This window comes from Zootoca vivipara, chromosome 4 (genome assembly GCF_963506605.1).
Source record: "Zootoca vivipara chromosome 4, rZooViv1.1, whole genome shotgun sequence".
NCBI lineage: Eukaryota > Metazoa > Chordata > Lepidosauria > Squamata > Lacertidae > Zootoca > Zootoca vivipara.
In genome coordinates, this window is record NC_083279.1 from 102,198,534 (window position 1) to 102,220,117 (window position 21,584).

General features: G+C 55.3%; 2 protein-coding genes across 2 annotated transcripts; both read right to left on the reverse strand.

Moving 5' to 3' along the window:
- Positions 1-457: 457 nt before the first annotated feature.
- Positions 458-8,394, reverse strand: TPP1 (tripeptidyl peptidase 1). Its single transcript, XM_035114983.2, has 13 exons — positions 8,316-8,394; positions 8,115-8,216; positions 7,445-7,584; positions 6,167-6,317; positions 5,945-6,066; positions 5,419-5,597; positions 5,081-5,279; positions 4,557-4,745; positions 3,230-3,302; positions 2,605-2,725; positions 2,125-2,283; positions 1,901-2,038; positions 458-1,724 (listed from the first exon to the last, which is right to left on the reverse strand). Exons 1-13 carry the CDS (start codon positions 8,333-8,335, stop codon positions 1,587-1,589), a joined length of 1,731 nt encoding a protein of 576 aa, XP_034970874.1. The 5' UTR covers positions 8,336-8,394; the 3' UTR covers positions 458-1,586.
- Positions 8,395-10,411: 2,017 nt separating this feature from the next.
- Positions 10,412-16,956, reverse strand: LOC132592048 (uncharacterized). Its single transcript, XM_060274027.1, has 3 exons — positions 15,130-16,956; positions 12,237-13,712; positions 10,412-10,432 (listed from the first exon to the last, which is right to left on the reverse strand). Exons 1-3 carry the CDS (start codon positions 16,954-16,956, stop codon positions 10,412-10,414), a joined length of 3,324 nt encoding a protein of 1,107 aa, XP_060130010.1.
- Positions 16,957-21,584: the final 4,628 nt, after the last annotated feature.

A 21,584-nucleotide genomic window follows, 5' to 3' on the forward strand; every position in this document is an offset into this window, starting at 1 on the left:
GCGAGGTGGGCGTGGTCTCCATGAGTTGGGCTGCGGAACTCCCGGCCACAAGACAGGCAGCAGCGGCGTCCGGCAGCCGTCTAGGGCGGAGTGGGCCAATCCCCGGAGGAAGAGGAGCGGGCTCTGGGTCGGGGCTGCTGGGCGGGGTGGCTCCGCTCTACTCCGCGCTCGGAGGCCGCCCGGGCGAGGGGATCCGGCGGTCCTTCCCTGGGCTGACCTGGGGAGCGCGCCTGCACTGCTGCTGCTTCTCACGGGGCGAGACTCGAGCAACATCGGGAAGAACGGAAGGGGTCCCGACAGCTTAGTCCCCTCCGGCAACATCTGCAGGTGGACCTGGGAGAGACCCCAAAGCCAGAAGCCTGGGAGGGCCGCTGCTGCCAGTCAGGGAAGGCGAGGCTGAGTTTGAGAGACGCACCCAACCGAACGCAGAAATCAATACAGCACAGGACAGCCCTGATGGGAGCAACTCTCCAAAATATTTATTTATTGCTCTGCTTTTGCATTCACACCCATGAGCCCGAAACACCACAAATCTGTTGTTGCTTTTTAAAAAAGAAATCACAACCATAAGTAATTGTATTTAGAATTATCAAAGCTGAATATATAAATCCATTATTGGAGGAAGAATATCAGTATTTCCACATTAAATGCTCTAGTGCAAATTAGGGGGTGGGAGAGGGGAAGAAGTGCTGCCTCCATTGACTTTGGAGCAGGAGGGAAAGAATGGGGGGGGGCAACTGCCTGGCAAAGATTTCACAGGCAACGGAGGCATTGAACTGGGCTCCCACAAATTCCCCAGCCTGCAAATGGTGCCCAAGTAATGCTGGCAAAGCGGTTCCTGCAGGTGGGGCAGGATCAGGGCCAGGACCCAAGCAAGGCCTTCTGCTTAGGGAGTTGTGACATAGAGGAGAGGGACTGAGCTGGCATTGCATCTTGTGGAGCCCCCAACAGCGGGAGGGCAACCCCCACCTTCACTCCAATGAGGTAGTTTCCAGTTGGAGCTGGTGAAGAACTGGTCATTTGGCTATCTAAGTTTCCTAGAGGCAGGGCTTCATCCTCAGAGGTCTCAGGCACCAGATAGGCTGGTTTGGGGTATGGGGAGGGGGGCACACACTGTGACCCCTCCTCCTACCTGATTGGCCAATCATGGGACTGCCCTTGTGTAGCTGCAGATGCAAAGTTCTCACATTTGCTAAGAGAGACACACAACTCTTTCCACTTCAATGTATTTCACACACTAAACACATGATTGAGACTGTTATGCACCTTCCCCTCCCGACGTATCACTATAGATTCACAGAGATGAATGTGCATATTTCTGCTTCCACTGTCTTTTCTGTTAGGCTAATGCACACTTTGTGGTCATGCAAAGGAGGCAGGGGGGGCCCCTCTGAAATGCCCCCTGCCTCCATCTTGCAGCTTGAGATTCCCACCCAGCCCTGGGCAGTGAGGGGCCCACACACGCCTTCCCCCTGAGCAGATGGGACTTTGGCTGCTGGACACCAAGCAACTCCCCCCAGCTATTGAGTGGCCAAGCACCATGGATGTCTGCAAGTGTGATGTGGCCACCTAGCCCCCCCCAGCGCCTAGCCCAGCAGGGCAGACAGGAGCTCTGGGTAGTTTGGTGTCCCCCAGCCGGTGACAGGATCCCAGGAAGGAGCAGCGCAGAATCCTTGGCCTTGCACAGTTTCATCTAGACACGAGTAGTGGCAGCCCTTGGTCACCTGGAAGAGGAGAGAGGAAGAGCGTGTCATCAGGCAGAGCAGCCCCAGAAAAAGCCTCCCCCCTTTGCCCCATGCGGCAAACAAAAGGCTGCCCCCCCCCCACACACACACGGCTGGCCAAGCCAAGGACCAAGCTGCTTCAGCAGGATGCGGCCCCAGCCCCTTCCCACACTCACGTCATAGAGGGCGGTGCTGTTCCCCTTCTCCTGGAGCCGGTAGAGGGCAGGGTTGAGGAAGCCCAGGGGGGGCTGCCCTCGCTGGAGGCGCCAGTCATTGATCAGAGCTATGATGCCCCCCACCACAGGAGTCGAGGCCTGTCGGGGGAGGAGAGGCAGAGTGAGGTGCGGCACCCACAGGCGGCCCTGCCCAGGAGCAGGCACCAGGCGGGCAGCATCCTCACCGAAGTGCCCGAGACCCAGGGCATGGGGATGCGGTTGGTCACCACCCAGTAGTTGTCAGAGAGAGCAGCCAGGTCCGGGTAGGCTCTGCCCGTCTTGTTGTAATAGCTGGAAGGTGGCAGCTTGGTGGTCGTGCTCAGGAACCGCTTCACAGCTGTTGTCTGTTGAGGGAAAGGCGGGAAGAGGAAGGAGGCAGAGCTGAGACGGGTCCTGGTTGAGGGATCCCAGGTCCCATCTGCCTGGATCTTTCATTTCTGGTCTCGGGGGGGAGGGGGGGGGAGCTCCTGCGCTTCAAAATCCACCACTTCACCACAGTAAAAGCCATTTATGCAAATGTTCACAATTTACGGCAATGAGTTCCATAGTGATAGTGGATCCTGGAAAACCCCAAAGGGCCCAGGGGCTGCAGGCTGAAATCTGCCATGATGGGTCAGAGCCAGCAGGAAGCCCCAATGGCCCCTTGCAAGTAGAATGGGACTCACCTGGTACTTTGGCATCGGGAAGACGTTGCTGAAGCCTCCCCCGCTGATGGAGTCGGTGACCTCATCACTGACCAGGAAGGGGTGCTGGAACGACGTCCCACCCACTGTGGTCACGTAGGGGCTGCGAGCACAGCAAGGCAAGGCGTCACAAAGGCACCGACAGACCAGGGGGGTACCAGCCCCTCAGGATGACCAGGGAGATACAGGCAGTCCAAGGGTGGCAGAACGCAACAGCCCCCCCTCCCCCCCGAGAAGATTCTGCTTCCATCAAAGGGCAGGTAGCAGCGACCTCTGAAGCCCCCCAGGAGGAGGACTCCCCTGCCAACCCAGAGGCCTAACCCCACAGGCAGGGCTGGGCATTTTCAGTAAGGCTGCAGATTTCAGATCTAATATCTGCTGCAGAATTTCTGCATTGTGAAAAATATGCAAGTAGCTCACTGCCCTGGTTTCAGAGAAAGACTTGGAAAGGCAAGAGCCAGGCCTGCATAAAGCTGGGGGGGGGATGCAGAAGGGGCAGGCCTCTGTGGGTGGATCTGGGTCATGAGCCCCCTTCCCCAGCCCCACCTTGACATGGGAAGAGCAGGGGTTTCTGCAAGCCCCTCACAGCGCCTTCCTCTCCTCTCACCTGGAGGCTGGGAAGCTGGGCCGGAAGGTGTGCTTCCCTCCGTGGACTGACCGACAACCTGCTCCAGAGTCACCTGCAGGGAAAGGGCAGCCAAGGACTTGGCCAGTTGGTCGCGGCACTTGCAAGCCACTTTCACTCTGTCCCCAAACATGCTGACCTCACCCCAACTCTGCCCCTTTCAGGCACACCATGGAAACTGCTTTATCGGCCCGGGCTTCTAATTGACAGCAACCTGAATTTTATTGCCTTTGTGAAATGTTGCTGCTACACTATTTTATTGCCATTACTGTTTTATTCTATACCACTGATTCTATATTTGACGTTTTCAATTATACGCTTGGAAAACTGCCTTGCAATTGTTTTTGAAATTAACCACTGAGGTACAAATACTTCAGATTAATACATTTTATATTAAATGTACCAAAGCAGCCTACAACCTAACATTAAGGGACGTTTAAGCAATACTATGTATTAAAATAGGGACCCAGGTGGCGCTGTGGGTTAAACCACTGAGCCTAGGGCTTGCTGATCAGAAGGTCGGCGGTTCGAATCCCCGCAATGGGGTGAGCTCCCGTTGCTCAGTCCCAGCTCCTGCCAACCTAGCAGTTCGAAAGCACGTCACAATGCAAGTAGATAAATAGGAACCGCTACAGCGGGAAGGTAAACGGCGTTTCCGTGTGCTGCTCTGGTTCTCCAGAAGCGGCTTTGTCATGCTGGCCACATGACCCGGAAGCTGTACGCCGGCTCCCTCGGCCAATAATGCAAGATGAGCGCGCAACCCCAGAGTCGGTCACGACTGGACCTAATGGTCAGGGGTCCCTTTACCTTTACCTTATGTCTTGAAATAGGAAACTCTGAAAGCGCTCTAACACACAATATAAATCACAGCATAAAACCACAAGCTTGCCAAGGAGGGCAATAAAATGCCCCAAGTCAACATAAATCTTGCCCCTGCCTTCCTTCTACAATACAAGGCAGGCCTTAAGGGCCTGTTTGAAGTCAGTATCTGACCTGGATCTTGTGATCACCACCTGAGGGTGGCAACATGAGAAGGGCCTTTTCTGTAGTGACTCCTCGCTTGTGCGATCACGCTCTTTCCAGGGATGCTCGCCTGGCCCCTTCTTTGCACATCTTTAGGTGAAAGGCAAAAATGTTCCTCTTCTCCCAGTCCCAAAGGCCTTTTAAACTGTGAGTACTGTGGCTGGGGGGTCAGGGATGCTAGTGTTTTTGTTGGTTTCTATGGTCTGCATTTTTCTGCCTTTGTAGCGTGTGCTTTGTGTTTCGAGGGAGGGGAACCCAAGGGTTCAGGCTGCCTGCCCCCACCTACCTGAGGCAAAGAGGATGCTCATCCCTCGGGCAGCTGCCTTCATGAACTCCACGTTGACCCGCTCCATGTAGGCCCGGGACAGGCTGTCCTCATCGTCGCCATAGCTGACCGTGTGCACCCAGGGCAGGGCAGACATGTTGCTGAGCACAAGGAGCCACTGCAGGAAAGGCTCCTGGCTTTCATGCCTCCCTGGGGGAGAAGGAATATCAGCAGGGCCCATTGGGAGCCCACCTTGCACAGCAAACGGGGGAAAGTGGGTTGGGGGGGGGTAGCCTGCACTTCCACTGCAAGCCACGTCTCAACCCCACGACTCACCCCCAGCCCCAGAGACACCCTTCTGCCTCAGCACCTTCCAATATAGCACTCAGCCCCGACTGGTCCCAGGATGAGGGTAGCGCAGAGAAAGCAGCCAGGCGGCCACATCACAGCCAGGAGTTCCTGCCCCACTCCACTTCCCAGAGAGGTTGGACCCCTTCCCCTTGGGGAGCTAAGGAAGACAGGGAGCCAAGCGGGCTGGTCAGTACCTCCGTTGCTGAAGACCCAGGTGGAGATGTTGGCCCCAGAGCTCATGATGTACTCCACGTCCAAGCTGGCTTCCACGCCGGCCTTGCCCCAGCCCTGGTGCCCCACCACCTGGTCCACACGCAAATGGTGAGGGAAACTCTTCCCAAAGAAGCCCATGAACTCAGCCAGGTCCGCTTGGTGGAAGTACTGCTCCAGGAACTGGAGGGGAAAGAGAAGAGGCAGGCGTGGGGCACCCAGACCCATCACACCTCATTGCTAGCTGCACCCCTGGGGGCGGCTGGGCTGAGAGCAGCTGGCTCCAGGACACTGAAGGGGGGGGAGAACACCCCCTAGTTACCTGGGCACAGGCCTGGCTGTTGTTGGGGGAGCTGCCCACATCCTTGTCAGTCAGGTTGTACCGCTGCCGGATCACAGCCGGTGTCACCCCCAGGTGAAAGGTGGAGAGCAGCGCCTTTCCTGCAGTCCAGGCCCTACTCACTGCCTTCCTGTCGGCAGGGAAGCGATGGAGACCCCCCACTGAGAATTGGGAGGAGGAGGAGAATAAGCAGAGGCTGCAGTTATCCTTGGGGCAGAAGGAAGGGGGCACCTAAAGCAGACTTGGCTCAGCCCAAGGCTCAAGGCTGACTGGGGGGGGGGCAGATCTGCTCAGTCAGGCCCGCCAGCCCTCCCTTCATCACCACCCACTTATTCGCTGGGTGAAGAGCAGCTCAGATCCCCCACTCCTGTGGTGGGAAGATATTTGCCTATTTCCAGGGCTAGACACTCCCCCCCCCCACCGGATGTTCCCTGGGAGTCTGGGCTAATGCACACGGGGGGCAGAGGGTCCCATGCTGCCGCTCCCCATTTCCCCAAGGCTTCCGTACCAAAATCCACGTGCTCGGCCACCTCCTCCGCTAAGGTGTAGGCAAAGGGGGACCTCACGACGCTTCGCTCCCCGTTGACATAGCGCTGGAACTGTGCACCCGGGAGGAGCTGCTCTGCCACGCTGCATGGAGAAGCCTCGGGTCAGGGTCAGTTGCGGGGGGAGCTCAGGGTGCCTTCTGTGCCCTCCCCCTTGACCCAAGAGCCCCCACATCTCAACTCACCCGGCTGGCACCAGGCACTGCAAAAAGTCCTTGGTGCCCACGTCTGTGCAGTCCCAGATCCCATGAGCCTCCAGCCATTTGCGAACAGCATTCAGCGTTTGAGGGGAGGGGGCAACCAGGGCCTGCACCTCCGCTAGAGACAGGAACCGGCCTGCGAGACAAAGTGGAGTGGGGGGGGGAAGGAGACTTATGGTGGCCCAACTACCTCAAAGGGTCACAGGGGTCTCCCTCCACCCCCACCCCCAACTGTCAGGGGAGCTGGGCAGCCAAGCAAGGGCACAGTCTTCCATCGCTGCTTGCCAACAATCTCCTTTCCCTTCCTTCCCCACAACAAACACTCTGTGAGGTGAATGGGGCTGAGAGACTTCAGAGAAGTGTGACTAGCCCAAGGTCACCCAGCAGCTGCATGTGGAGGAGTGGAGACGCGAACCCGGCTCCCCAGATTAGGAGTCTGCCACTCTTAACCACTACACCACACTGGAAGGGGGCTGAGAGCTCTGTTAGGGACTCCTAGACTAGCCAACTTCCGCCTCCCAGGAAAGAGAGTTCCCTGAGGAGACCAGAAAACCACCAAGATGGTCCTGTGATGTAAAGATGCCCTTGGAATTGGGAAGAGGAAATCTGCCTGCCTGCCTTCCTCCCACAAACCCTACGAGGTGCTCCTCCCAGGGAGCCACCAGAGCGCCAAAGATTGTGCAAGAGTAGCTGAGCAGGAAGTCATAGAATCCTAGAGTTGGAAGAGACCACAAGGGCCATCCAGTCCAACCCCCTGCCAAGCAGGAAACACCATCAAAGCATTCTTGACATATGGCTGTCAAGCCTCTGCTTAAAGACCTCCAAAGAAGGAGACTCCACCACACTCCTTGGTAGCAAATTCCACTGCCGAACAGCTCTTACTGTCAGGAAGTTCTTCCTAATGTTGAGGTGGAATCTTCTTTCTTGTAGTTTGAATCCATTGCTCCGTGTCCACTTCTCTGGAGCAGACAGGACCATGTCCTGCTTAGCTCAGTGGGACTCACTGCCTGGGAGACATTCTGAGAGCTGCATTGTGAGGGGCTGCCAGCCTTGGCCTCCAAAGTGCTGCAAGGGAGCCCAAGAACAGGATGTGCCTACCTTAGAGGACTGTTGCAAGGAGAACACTGTGCAGTCCTCTAAGGCCACGTGAAATGTGCCCCTGAGTCACAAGAAGGCTGGCTCTCTTGGCTGTACTGAGAGATCAGGGAAGCCCCAGCAAGAGGGGCAGAAGCAGGGGGGGCAGAGAGAGAAGGGGGGCATTACCATACTCTGAAGAGTCTGGAGAGGAGACTCGGTGCACCAGCTCCTCCAGGCGCCCCACATTCTGCTGCCGGAGGGCGAAGGTCAGGCTCAGCGCCTCCGAGGACGCCACTCGACCCAGACAGCTCCATCCCTCTGGGATCCTGGGAAAGAGACACGGCTGTCACAGGGGGAACCAAGCTGAGGAAAGAACAGTGCCCAAGCCTGGCAGCGCCAGCCAAATCCCGCTCTTTCCCCAGAAGAACTGGGAATTAACACCATGCGCCTATTTCACAGAAAAGGAGTCTCCTTCAGCAGACCGATGGGGATCCGGCAAGCTCAGCTGGCAAGGCCAAAGGGGCTTGCGTCCCCCAACCAAACCTACCCCCTAATAACAATAATAACATTATTATTGATACCCCACCCACCTGGGGGCGGGTCCTTCCTGCCACGCGGCCCCCAACTTGACTCCGCGGTCGGCCCCCCGCCCCCTCCGCTTCGCAAGTCGATCTCCCTGGGTCGAGTCCCGGCTCAAGCGCCCGTCGCTCGCCGCGATCGTCCTCCTGCCCCAACGGCGCCCTCCGCCCCAGGCCCGGCCGGGGTCCCCGCTAGCAAAGGAGCCCGCCGCGACGAGAGGCGGCCCGGCCCCGCCACCGCCTCCTCCCCGTCGCCCGGCCCTGCTGCGGCCGCTTACTGGAAAAGCTGGTCCGGCTCCGGAGCCCACCCGAAGGCGGCGGCGGCGGCGGTCTCCAAGCGGAGCAAGGCGGGCAGCTGGAGCAGCGCCAGCAGGAGACACCTGCACGGGAGAAACGGGAGGGGGGGTCAGGCAGCGGAACGGGAAGCTTCTGCCCCCCCATCCCCGCGCGCCCCCCGCGCGCCCCCCGCGCCCTGGTACCGGCGGTCTAGGAGCCCCATCGCAGCGCAGCCTCTCGCTCTTGGCAGGATCCGAGATCTGAGTCACGTGAGAAGCTGCCCGTCACATGATTGCGGGGAGAGACATCCATATCACGTGACTCGCCCGCTGGGTTGCTTTGAGCTGCCTACACTTTGTGCGTGCTCAGAGGCTACACTGGCCGCCGGAAGCGACGCCGGGGCGGGCGAGAGGGGGTGGAAGGAAAGGACAGGGCTCATTAAAAAGAAAGGAAAGCGCGTTTTTATTCAGCCCTGATGGTGGGGTCGCGAAATGTTGGGCGAAATGTTAGGAAATCCTTTCCGGGAAATCTGCGAATCGGGAAAGGAATAAATCCAGCAGCCCTTTCTAAAGCATTCGCCAGGTGAGAGTAATCCACGTAAGGCAGAACTCGGGCGCCTTTTCTCTCCCGGGGGCTGCGCTGGAAGCGGCAACGCTCGCCCTGGGGATCCTGATGGGGAGGAAGGCAACGGGACACCACCTTTCCCGCCACAATTGCACCACACGTGGGCAAGGGTTTATTTGGGCAACCTCCAGGCCCACAGCAAAGGCCCGCGAGATGCCCACTTGCGGTTTGAGGGCTATTGCATGACTAACTTTGCTTTTAAGAAAGGAAAAGCATTTTAGCAGGCATTGGAAGTGTGTGGGGATCAGAAAGGGAGATGAAATGGTGCCCATGCACGAGCATGTCAGAGTGCTGCCAGGCACACTTGCCCATCGTTCACATCACCAGCACATCTCTTGGGAAAGAGAGGAGCCCTCGCCTCAGCTGCAGTCCCCGGCCGCAGAGAGTGGTCTGCTGCTTTGCCTTCCAAAACTACCTAGTAAGAAGCATCGCCTGCTGCGGAGAAAACACAGGCCCATGGGGAAAATCCCATGTTCTGTGGAAGGGGGACTGGCATTGGTTGGCACTGGCATCCGTTTCAAGGGTGGAGCCCAGATCCAGACTAGGTTAGAACCACAGCCTCAAAGGATGAACACTCCCCACAGGAGCCCTCCTGCTTCACACCCATCTCTCAAGTTAGGTTGGTGGGAGGGACCTGCAGAGGAAGACCAAAGGCCCATCTAGTGCAGCTCCCTGTTGTCTCTGTGGCCAGCCAGACGTCTCTGAGGAACCCGCAAGGGGGACTTGTGCTGTTCGCAGCAAGTGGTGTTCGTGTTAGAATGTAGCGTTGTGGGACATGGGTGGCCCTGTGGTCTAAACTACTGAGCCTCTTGGGCTTGCTGATCAAAAGGTTGGCGGTTCAAATCCGTGCAACAGAGTGTGTTCCTGTTGCTCTGTCCCAGCTTCTGCCAACCTAGCAGTTTTAAAGCATACCAGTGGGAGGAAATAAATAGGTAACGCTGCGACGGGAAGGTAAATGGTGCTCTGGCACTCGCCATGGTCCTCCATGCTCCAGTAGCGGTTTAATAATGCCGGCCACATGACCCAGAAAGTGCTGCACCCCTTAGTCGAATTTGACTGGACTTAACCACCGTCCAGCGCTCCTTTACTTTTACCTTTACCTATAATGCATGGGCTCCTTGCATTCAAGCTGGAGGGCCAGGAAAAGGACTGATCACTGCTCAAGATGCCAGAGATCTTCTGCCAGTCAGACAGCCCTGGGCTGCAAGGGCCAGCAATCTGATCCGGCCAAAAGCAGGACTCACCTGCACCCCACACCCCAGAACACCCTCCTTAGTCACAGGCTACTGCTAGACACATTGCAGTTCTCTGAGCACTGAAAAGCAGGGGCCGGGACTCCCCGCCCCCCAGGTGCAACTGCATGGTTTGGAGTTTCCATCCCATGTGAAAGAGGCACACCTTCTTCCCCCTGGCCTCTGACGCCCGAGGTGCATGTCATCAGGACCCACCTTCTTCCTGTGACTAATTTGTTTTGAAATGCTTTTACGGTTGCTTACTAAATTGTCACAACCTGTGACCTGATGGTGAAATAAGAACAACTCCTCCAAGGACACATCCTGCATCCCAGCTGCTTCCTTCCGAAGGAAGTCCTGGGAGGCTTTTGACGTTGATGAAACACAAAAGGAGCCTGGCTGCAGGATCAGAGGAAAAGCCTGTCCGGTCAAGCATCCTCTTCTCAGATGTTCCCAGGGGAAGCCTGCAAGCAGGACATGAGCATAAAAGCCAGTCTTCCTACTCCATTTGGAGATGGGGAGCCTGTGGGCCTCCCAAGGTCACAGAGGCTGGTCATAAGTGGAAGGGTCACAGTATTCACAGTCCAGGAGATCTTGCTTCCCTGCGGAGCTTCCAGGGTGAACCCTGGAGGATTCTTGCAGAGAGAAATGCAGCCTTCCATGGGTCCCGTTCTCAACACAGTCTACATGCTACAGCTTCTTTGCAAGCAGCTTGATGCAACGGCGTAGCCAGGATCAAAACTAGGGGGGGGCAAGCCATGATCATTCAGGGGCGGGGCCACAAAGTGGGAACGTGGGCGGGGCTACAGGGCCAGCTGGCCTGACGACATAGTGGTGGCGGCAGCGGCGGCAGCGGCCACCTTGTGCTTCTGGGGCTGGCAACGGCGGCGGCTACCCTGCTTGGCTGGAGAGGACGGGAGGGTCGGGCAGGCAAGAGGGGGTGACAGGGTGGGCGAGGGCAAGGCAAGGCACGGCCGCAGTCACGACGGCTCCGAGGCGTTGATGGGCTTTCTATGTGGGGCTTATCTGCCCCCCCTATTTTATTAAGAATGGAAGAGGGAGGGAAGGAAGGAAGGAAGAAATAGAGAGAGGGATAACTCATATTTGTGGGTGCCTCTGGGTGACGCTGTGATGCTGGAACTCTGCAGCAAGAGGACGGGAGGGTCGGGCAGGCGAGAGGGGGTGGCAGGGCGGGTGAGGGCGTGGGAAGGCACAGCACAGTCACGACAGCTCTGAGGCGTTGCTGCATATCAGCATAATATTTCAACCATGTTTTGGGTTCAAGCCCCACCTTGGGGGGAAAATCCTGCATTGCAGGGGGTTGGACTAGATGACCCTTGTGGTCCCTTCCGACTACAATTCTATGATTCCATTGATATATTACCATAGCATATGCATCATTCTGCTTTCTTGAATTGTCCTACTCCTAGGCATAGCAGCCAAATCCTAGAGGCCTAGGTGCCTCCCCCCCCCAATTACTGGTAAATACCGTATTTGAAAGAGTCACCCCCCCCCATTTTGATGGGCTTTCTATGTGGGGCTTATCTGCCCCCCCCAGTATTTTATTAAGGATGGAAGAGGGAGGGAAGGAAGGAATAATAGAGAGAGGGATACCTCATATTTGTGGGTGCCTCTGGTGATGCTGTGAAGCTGGAACTCTGCAGCAAGAGGATGGGAGGGTCGGGCAGGGGAGAGGGGGTGGCAGGGCAGGCGAGGGCAAGGCAAGACAGGGCCGCAGTCTCGATGGCTCCGAGGCGTTGCTGCATATCAGCATAATATTTCAACCATGTTGTGGGTTGAAGCCCCACATTGGGGAAAAATTCCTGCATTGCAGGGGGTTGGACTAGATGACCCAGGGAAAAGACTGGTATTTGGTGAATAGGCTCTCAGTGGGAACAGTTGAGGGGGATTTTTCTCGGGAAGGCAGTGGAGTAGGGCACAACAAGGATTAGCACAATGTAAGGCACAGCAACACATAGACACACACAAAACACTAATAACTAATATTGAAATAATCACCTTAAGTATAGACCTTACCCATCCTAAGTTGGGGAGCCAGCCCCATAGGTCAAAGTCTGAGAGTCCCTCATGTTGAATCGCTTCAAGTTGTCCTGCCAGTTTGTGGATGTTGTTTAGGTGTCCGGTTATGTTTAGGGTTTGGTCTGTCACGAACGTGCAGCATTCAGAGCCAATCAGAGCACAGGTCCCACCCTCACTGGACAACAAGAAGTCCGTTGCAATTCTGTTCTGAATCGAGAGTTGGCGTACCTGTGACAGTTCTGTGGTGAGGGAGTCCGTGATTTGTTCTGCTTCCTGCATGAATTTCAGAAGTACATCAGTAAGTTTAAGGATGTCCACATGGTTGGAGCCCGCTCCATATGCAGGGAATAATGCCCTGCCCCATGTTTCACCGTTGGCTGCCACATCGGAGAGATCTGAGAGGGATTTCTGCCCTCTCCTGTTCCTTTGCCTTCCAGCTGGTAAGTTGTAAGTGACTCGGATTCCAGGCACGATGTATCCGATGAAACAGGAACCAGACATGTGGGGGCTCACCCAGCTGTATGCGCGATGCCCACATACCCAGAATAACCCTGAGAGGTAGGATTCCATCCTTCCGGAAGCGAAGGGCCGCAGGAGCAAGGGGTTCGGGTTGTATGTAGAGTTTTTAGAAGGGCGGCCAATCACCGCGACCCATGCCATTGAAAGATTGGGGTAAATGTGGGAACCTAGATGTGAGGAGATTGTCACCTGTCCAGAAGCATGGAGTTCGAGGTTGGTGGTGCAGGTGCTGGTACCTATGTGGGCCCCGCCACCGGCGAAAAGTCGGCAGAGGGGGCCCTTAGTTGGACCCGTGAGGTACAGGTACTGATGAGTCAGGTTCATAGCGGTAAGATTCCAGGATGTCATGTCCCCGGAGCGGAATTGTTCTAGGGTGACAGGCACTGGTACCAGGGGTAGCCCTTGCCGCATGTGGCTTGGAGCATGGGCGCAAATCCAACAGTCTTGTGGAGGGGCCTCCTTAGCTACCTGGCTAAGGAGTTGGAGGTAAGAGTTCTTGCCCCAGGAGGAGAGCAGATCAGGCTCCTCAAGAGTGGAGTATCCACCGAGCTGTCTAGGAGCCGTTCCGATAGGATGGAGGGGGTCAGAGGTGCTTAGGAGGGTCGTATTCTTGGCGATTCCCCCACATCGCTGCGGTCCATCGTGGTCCCACACTGGGGAATTGTTTGAAGATCCTACAGGGTGGTACCAGCCTTCAAGGTATTCCCCTCCTTTCCAACCCTGTGTGTAGCCCAAGTTCCATAGACAACAGAAACGCCTTAAACAAACTCCCTGTAGCTGTGGTTTCTCCGGCTTCGGGGTCAAGAGGAGGCATTGGAACCCAAATATCAACCTTTCTGATGGATGGTGGTTGTCTGTGTAAACGGGTTGGGCACCTCCCTTTTCCATCTCGGTCCAATTAGGGTAGCGGAGGATGTCCCTTTGCCCGTAGAGGAAGTATGATCCATTGGTACAGTGAAGTCGGTAGTACTGCTGTTCCAAGGTGAGATTTGCAGATCCAATGCGCTGGTAGTTCCGGTCCCGTATGAAAAGTTCCCAGTATTGGGTCCCACTGAGCCTTGGGACCAAGGAGTGACGAAGGAGGGTTCGGGATTCCGGGAGGCAAAAGTTGAAGTCGCCCACTCGGTCCGGGTTCTGGTTGCCCCCAAGGTCTGCGGTATGGTAGTCAAGAAAGCGATAGTCCGTCTGCAGACCGGAGCACTGGTCTGATAAAGGCATGGTAGGTGGGGCAAAGAGGAGGAGGATGAATAAGTGAAGGGTAGGTTCCATGTCCAGTTCACGAGTGTTTGGCCTGCGTAGGGGTTGTTTAACAGAAGGAAAAATAAGTGGTTGTTGGGTGCCAGAGACGGGAGTTGTCAGACTAGTCCGAGGAGAACAAGCTGTCAAACCGTGGCGGAGAAGAACGAGCGGCTGAGAGCTGTCAAACAAGAGCTGTCAAAACGTGGCGGAGAAGAACGAGCGGTTGACAGCTGTCAAACAGGAGCTGTCAAAACGTGGCGGAGAAGAACGAGCGGTTGACAGCTGTCAAACAGGAGCTGTCAAAACGTGGCGGAGAAGAACGAGCGGTTGACAGCTGTCAAACAGGAGCTGTCAAAACGTGGCGGAGAAGAACGAGCGGTTGACAGCTGTCAACCAGGAGCTGTGCGTCGGCAGGAAGCAGGAACGAAGAGAAGCGAAGCGATGGCTGGAAGCAGGAACGATGAGAAGCGAAGTGATGGCAGGAAGCAGGAACGAAGAGAAGCGAAGCGATGGCTGGAAGCAGGAACGAAGAGAAGCGAAGCGATGGCAGGAAGCAGGAAGGAAGCGAAGCGAAGCGATGGCAGGAAACAGGAACGATGGCGTCGTCGAGGGGGTATCACTGGCGTTTCAGGCGCAGCTTGATTGCGGTGGGGTCTGGGACAATTTCCGAAGTCCAATTGTCCCACAAAGGCGTAGCGGCAAGGTCTTCCTCAGGTCCGGTCTGTAGAGCCCGATCTTGGCCCCGATCGTCAGGTCCGGTCTGTAGAGCCCGATCTTGGCCCCGATCGTCAGGTCCGGTCTGTAGAGCCCGATCTTGGCCCCGATCCGGGTCCGGAGTTGGGAGCAAGGGAGGCGGGTCAGGCTCGTTGTCCTCTAGGTCAGCAGCTGGGAGGGTTGGAGGTTTGTCAAAGGTACAGTCCTCCCCCTCCCCGTCCCCAGAGTCTGACGGTGGCTCGGCTTTCTTGCACCTGGTGTGGTGCACCCAGGAGCTCTTCTCCCCTATTTTTAAAGCGGTAGGTGAGGTGAGGAGAATTTGAAAGGGTCCCTCCCAGGAGGGTTGAAGTGTCTGCTTGTGGTAAACTTTCACTAAGATCCAATCCCCTGGATGGAAGGAATGGGCCGGAACATCTATAGGCAGGTTCTGACCCTCTACAGCAGCGTAGGCATGGAGTCGCCGTAATTGCTTCTGGAGTTGGACGACATATGCCGTGAGTTCCGCTTCCCCGGTATCCAACTCAGCAAGCGGGAATTGTGTGGTATAGACTGGTGGCGGTCTCCCGAATAGGAGCTCGTATGGGGATAATTTTAGAGCTCTTGTGGGAGCACATCTAATGTTATGTAGAACTAGAGGTAGTGCGTTCACCCATTTCAGCCCCGTTTCACTGCAGAGTTTTCCAAGTTGCAACTTGATTTCTTGGTTTATACGCTCTACTTGGCCAGAAGACTGAGGGTGGTAAGGGGTGTGTAGTTCCCACTTAATCCCGAGTGCCTGGGCAACATGTTGGGCCACCTCTGCAGTGAAATGGGTTCCTTGATCGCTGTCCAATTTACGGGGGATCCCATATCTAGGTATAATTTCGTGGATGAGAGTTTTAGCGACTACAGAGGCCGTCGCCCGTCGGGTAGGAAATCCCTCTACCCAATGGGAGAACTTGTCTACAATGATTAGTGCGTGCTTGAATCCCTGGCATGGTGGTAGATCGATGAAGTCTAATTGCAGGGTCTCAAAGGGGACGAAAGCCCACGGTCTAGCTCCTGGGGGCCGTTTAGGTTCCCGTTTCGGGTTAAAGTTTTGGCAAGTGATACAATTCTTGGTAGCTGCTGCGGCCGCGGCTGCAGTCCCCGGCGCATAGCAGTACCTTTGTATGAAGTCCGTTATCTTTCCCTTTCCCCAGTGGGTCTGTTGGTGAAGTGTCCTTGCGAACTTAGGCGTCCAAGCCTTGGGTAGAACTATTCTACCATCCGGCAAAGTCCAAATCCCGTCGATTTCGGACGCACCGATAGAGATCCACTTTGCCAGTTCTTCATCAGTTATGGCCTGATAGATATCTTTCAGGTTTAAATCAGCTGGGAGTTGGATGCACTGAAAGTCCATTCCCTCTGAGGGAGGTTGGAGTGCAGCCATTTGGGCCGCTCTATCCGCCCGGCTATTCCCTTTGGAGATGGGATCCCTCCCTCTCGTGTGTGCTTTGCAGTGAACAACAGCTATTGCCTCGGGTAGGTGGATAGCATTCAGGAGCCTCTCTACCAGGGCAGCGTGCGATATTTGGGAACCCGCCGCTGTCAAGAAGCCCCTTTGGAGCCAGATTTGCCCCGTGGTGTGCACCAATCCGAAGCAATACTTGCTGTCTGTGTAGATGGTGGCCCGTTTGCCTTCACTAATTTCACAGGCCCTGATGAGGGCTACAAGTTCAGCCGCTTGGGCACTATACTGCGGACTTATTGGGTTGGCTTCTATTATTTCAAAATCCGTGACCACTGCATACCCCGACTTCCTTTCCCCGTCTACAATTTTGGAGCTGCCATCGGTATACAGAATTAGGTCCGGATTTGGCAGGGGAAGATGATCTAAATCTTCTCGAGGTTTCTCTGCCTGACGGACTATCTGGGTGCAATCATGGTGTGGGGTGCCATCATCTGGTAGTGGTAAGAGGGTGGCAGGATTGAGGGAGGTAACTCGTTTGATAGTTACATTCGAAGGGGTCAGAAGTAAGGCCTCATAGCGGTTTAGTCGCGAGTTTGAGAAGTGGTGCGAACCCTTCATTGTTAGGAGAATGGACACCGCGTGCGGAACATGTATGGTGATTTCATGTCCTAATACAGTTTCCTGAGCTTTCTCAAGAAGTGCGGCTGTTGCAGCTATAGCACGGAGACAGTTGACAGTTCCCTTAGCTGTGTTATCCAGCTGAAGACTGTAGTAGGCTACTGGTCTTTCCCTATCACGAAAGGGTTGTGTGAGGACCCCTGATGCAACTCCCATTTGTTCGTGGACATAGAGATTGAAAGGGATACGGTAGTCTGGGAGTCCCAAAGCGGGAGCTGAGCGGAGTTCCCGTTTTATTCGTTCAAAGGAGGCATAGGCTTCCTCATTCCATTGGAGTTTATCGGGGTGGTCCTGTCGGGTCATGGCTGTCAGGGGCTTGGTGAGTTCGGCATAACCCGCTATCCATGATCGGCAAAATCCAGCCATCCCTAGGAACCCCCTGAGCTGTCTTTTCGTTTGAGGTAATGGGATTTTTGTGACTGCCTCAATCCTGTCAGTAGCTAGGCTTCTAGTGCCAACCCCCAGGATGTGGCCTAGGTATTTCACCTCTTGTTTGCAGAATTGCAATTTCTTAGGTGACACCTTGTGTCCCTTATGTGCCAATTCCATGAGCAGGTACTTGGTGTCCAGTCTGCATGCTTCCTCACTAGTAGAACACAATAAAATATCATCTACGTATAAGAGATAGGTGGATCCCCCAGGAAGGTTCACATCCTGCAGATCTTGGTGGAGGACCGCAGAGAAGATTGCGGGTGATTCAACATATCCCTGGGGTAGCCGAGTCCAGGTTAGTTGACCCGGTCCCCATGTAAACGCAAATAAGAACTGACTTTCTGGGGCCACCGGGATGCTAAAAAAAGCTGAGCACAAATCCGCTGCACTATACCAGGTCGTGTCGGGCGGGATGGCGTTTAGGAGCGAGTTCGGGTTGCCTACCACGGGGTGGCGAGGGATCACGAACTGGTTCACCAAGCGGAGGTCCTGAACAAAGCGATAACGGACAGGTGCGCCTTCCCCTCCCGGTTTTTTGATTGGGAGTACCGGGGTGTTACAAGGGGAGGCGGTGTGCACCAGTATTCCTTGGTCTAGAAAGTCCTGTATCATTGGCGTGAGGCCGTCTATAGCCTCCTTAGGGAGCGGGTATTGCTTTGTGCAGGGGAAAGGTACGTCAGTGCGGTAGGTAATTCTGACAGGTATAGCTGACTTTAGGAGTCCGACCGAGGTAGATTCGGTGCCCCAGAGCCAAGGGGGCATTTCTAGCTCGAGTTCAAGGGGTAAGTCCGGGAATTGGTGGCCCATTTTCGCCTCCTCCACGATGCCTTGGAAGGCTAGGAGGGACTCTTCAGGGAGGTGTAGATAAATCCCTTCCTTATTACACTGAATGGTAGCTCTCAACTTGCAGAGAAGGTCCCTGCCTAACATGTTCACCGGGCTGTTAGTCAAAAGGAAGGTATGTTCTGCCAGCAGGGGTCCCAACCTTACTTTAGCTGGCTCAGAAAGGGGACAGGTTCGGGGTATCCCATCTAATCCAAACACTTTGCGAGTTTCCCTTCCCGGTTTGAGGTGACTGTCCGACAAGGTAGAAAAGGTGGCTCCCGTGTCCAGCAGGCAATCATAGGATTGTCCGTCTATGTTAAGGGTACAGACTGGGTCCTCAGGTGATAAGGCGAGGACCGGGCAAAGTGCGGAGGCTTGAGTGGGATACCCGGCTGATTGTCAATAATTCTGCCCTCCGGGTAGCAAGGATTGGGTTGAAGGAGCTGGATTATGCTGGTACGAGTTTCCATACTGTGGAGCCTGTGTCTGATACCCTGAGAGGGGCCGGGGGTTGGTGGCCTGAATGTTTTGTCGGTTCCCAGAATTAGGGGGGTACCGCTGTCCTGAGGCCATAGGTCCGGGTGCCGGTTGGTGTGGGAAGGTGCTGGTAGGGGGGTTTCCGTAGGGAACTTGTGACGGGTAGTAACCCGAGCCAGAGAGGTACGGACAGAACTTTTTGATATGGCTTTCTTCCCCGCAATTGTAGCACCCCCCTGTGTTGGGTCCCCACGGCCTGGGAATTACTGGTGGTGCGCCTCCTCTACCTCTTCCCCGGGCCATGCCTCTTCCCCGGAACCCCCTAGGTTCCATGTTGAGGGCCAATACCTTCTCCTCCTCAGCTGACCCTTCTCGCTTGGTTTTCTCATCTCGTGAGTTGAAAATGGTCTTTGCAATGGACAGAATTTCGCCAATGGGCTTTCCATCATATCCTATCTGGAGGTTCAGGGCCTTCCTTATGTCTGGGGTGGCCTGGTCCTTGAAGAATCCTTTAACTATAATTTCATGCTCGGGACTTTCTGGGTTTATCCCACCCCATGTTTTTATCGCAGTTGTTAGTCTACTGAAATAGTCGGAGGGGTGTTCGTTTTGTCCTTGCTGGACCGCTTGGACCTTGGTCCAATTGACTACCCGTTTCCCGGCCGCCCGGATCCCTTCTAGGATTGCCCTGGTGAAAACCTCTAGACACCAGGTATGATCTGGATTGTTATAATTCCATGAGGGGTCATTTCGCAGCACGGTGGCTGTGAGAGGTGCGACGCCTCCGGGTCGGTTAGGTTGAAAGTCAGGGAGATTCAAGGCTTCACCTGCCTTGGCTAAGATGTCTGCCTTCTCAGCCTCGTTAAAGAGGGAGTTCAGGAGTACCTGAACATCTGCCCAGGTAGGGTTATATGAAGAGAAGATGGCGCTGACTTGCCGGTGGCATTTATCGGGGTCATCTCTCAGGGAAGGCATCAAATTAGACCAGGTAACAAGATCAGTGGTGGCGAATGGTCGGTGAGCGTACACCATCCTAGGTGGACCGTCAGGGGCGGAAGGAGGGATGGGTAACCCTCGTAGGGGCATCTGTGCGTCCCCTTGGCTGCTAGGACCGGCCCCATCATTTACTGACGTTAGCTTGGACTTTGCCTTTAACTCTTTCTTAGTCTTTTCCCTTTGCGCCAAGGTCGAAGCCCTGGCTGTTCTTCCTTGCCCTTCGCTGCCACTCATTCCATCATCAATTTCACCCTCACTGCTAGTATCTTCAGAGGTGGCCGTTGGGTAGTAAAAGGGCAAAAGGGACTGATCGAAGGAGTCGCTGTCATCTGCTGGGTCCTCATAAGGAGGGGGTGGCGGCAGATTCCTTTGGGACCTAGGTCGGCGGGCTTTGGATTTCAAGACCGCTAGGTGTCTCGGATTTCCTCGTCCTGAGCAATCCGGGACCGCTCTCTCGGCGGCTTCAAAGAGACTTAAATATTGCAGCTGCCGGGGCTTTTCTTCCCTTAAGTGCTTCTTTAAAATCTTAATTCGATCCACGTTAAAGGATCCCTCCGGTGGCCAACGGAGTTCAGGTCTTGTAGTCGTAGTTAACTTTGGCCAGGAAGCCTGACAGAGGTCTTCCAATTTCCGCTTTGAAAGGGTTGCATGTCCTGGAAGTTGACTCCAGCGGGCTAGCACGAATTCAAGGGGAGAGTCGGGGTCCCGCTGGGATAGAGAAGGCGTCCTCGAAGCCTTCTTCCCAGAGGGAGTCCGCTCTGGCTTCGAAGCACAAGTGCCCATTTTAAAGGGTTTTCTGGTGAAAGAAAGGAGGACGGATAAAGGGTAAGGGCTGGGTCACTCTAACGTCTAGATTTTTAACAGGAAACAATCTATCCTATCAAGTTATACTTTTCCTAAAACTCCTGCGGGTTTTCCTTCCCACTCTGCCGTGTCCCCCTAGGCTTCCGCTAGGCTCTTCCCTCCTGGCAACCTCCTACCTATCTCTACAATCTGAAGAAAGAGGAGAGTCCTACTGAACGCCCGCGAGATGCGGTGCCAGATCGGGTGCTCTCCGAATAGAGTTTTGCGATCCGGAATACCCCCCTTGCTTTCAGAAGCGAGTTCACGCACGACACGCGTGTTACGTGACTCGACTGGTGCGGCTGGGGTAGAGACAGTGCAGGAAGGCTCCAACCAGGTGGTTGGAGGGTGGAAAAAGAGCTCTGGCCCCTTGCTTTCGCTGGAGATCGTGCCCCAACGGTGCGGCTGGTCAGAGTCCCCCACTCTCACCTGGTCCCTTGCTTTCACTGGAGATCGCGCTCCAGCGGGGCGGCTGACCAGCTGAGGGGGGGTTCGAGGAAACAGGGATAGAGCTCAGGACTCCCGTTCGAGTCGAGCGCGGCACTCGGTCCGAAGAGAAAGGCAGAAGGTAAGATAGGTAAGAGGGCAGAGAATTCAGTTGCCAGGAGATACCACCCGCTTCCCACCAGTGCACTGGATTTAACCTTATACTCACACACCTCCTCCTGAGAAGATCCCGGGATCGATGAGGTTGTCCGGCCGGTCCCTGGTTTTGCTCCCTGGCTGGGTCCTTCGGGGACCTGTAGATTACCGCCCGGTTGGTGGCCGGAGGTCCGGAAGATCCCCACAGGCAAAAGGTGCCTGATGCCGGCTTGAAGACCTCAGGGCCCCCGGTCAGCAACTCGGGAGAACCGCAGGTCCCTGTTCGGGCGCCAAATGTTAGGGCAAAATCTGGGTGCAAAGCAGCCGGACACCCAGCACGTCAGGCGAGGGCCTGCGGTGATTGCGGACAGCAAAGGAAGGAGGCCAGCCAGAGGTAGAAGCAAAAACACCAAGGTTTATTGCTGCGCAGCAGGTTCAATGCAGAGAATGAACCCCGAACAAAAGGTTACAACAACTTTTAAAAGTTCTCAACATTTCCCATAGAACACTGCAGAAAGTGTCATACATACATCATTGATACATCATGGACACGTCACGAAAGGGGAAGGTACAGAACACATTTCCATATGGGTAAACAAGTTTTATGGCCAAGGGGTTGACAGACGACCCCATGATGGGTTACTCGATGGCCCAGGCATTGAAATCTCCAGGAAGATGAGTATTGGTGGATGTTCCAGATATGCACAGACAGGAGGTAACAAAGGAACCCTAGAGGGGAGGATATTCAGGGATTATACCTGATGGGTTTGTGTACAAGGTGGAGGGGACATTTTCCTGTGTACGTGACTCCGCGCTTTGGGGATTATGTCGGAGCCTGG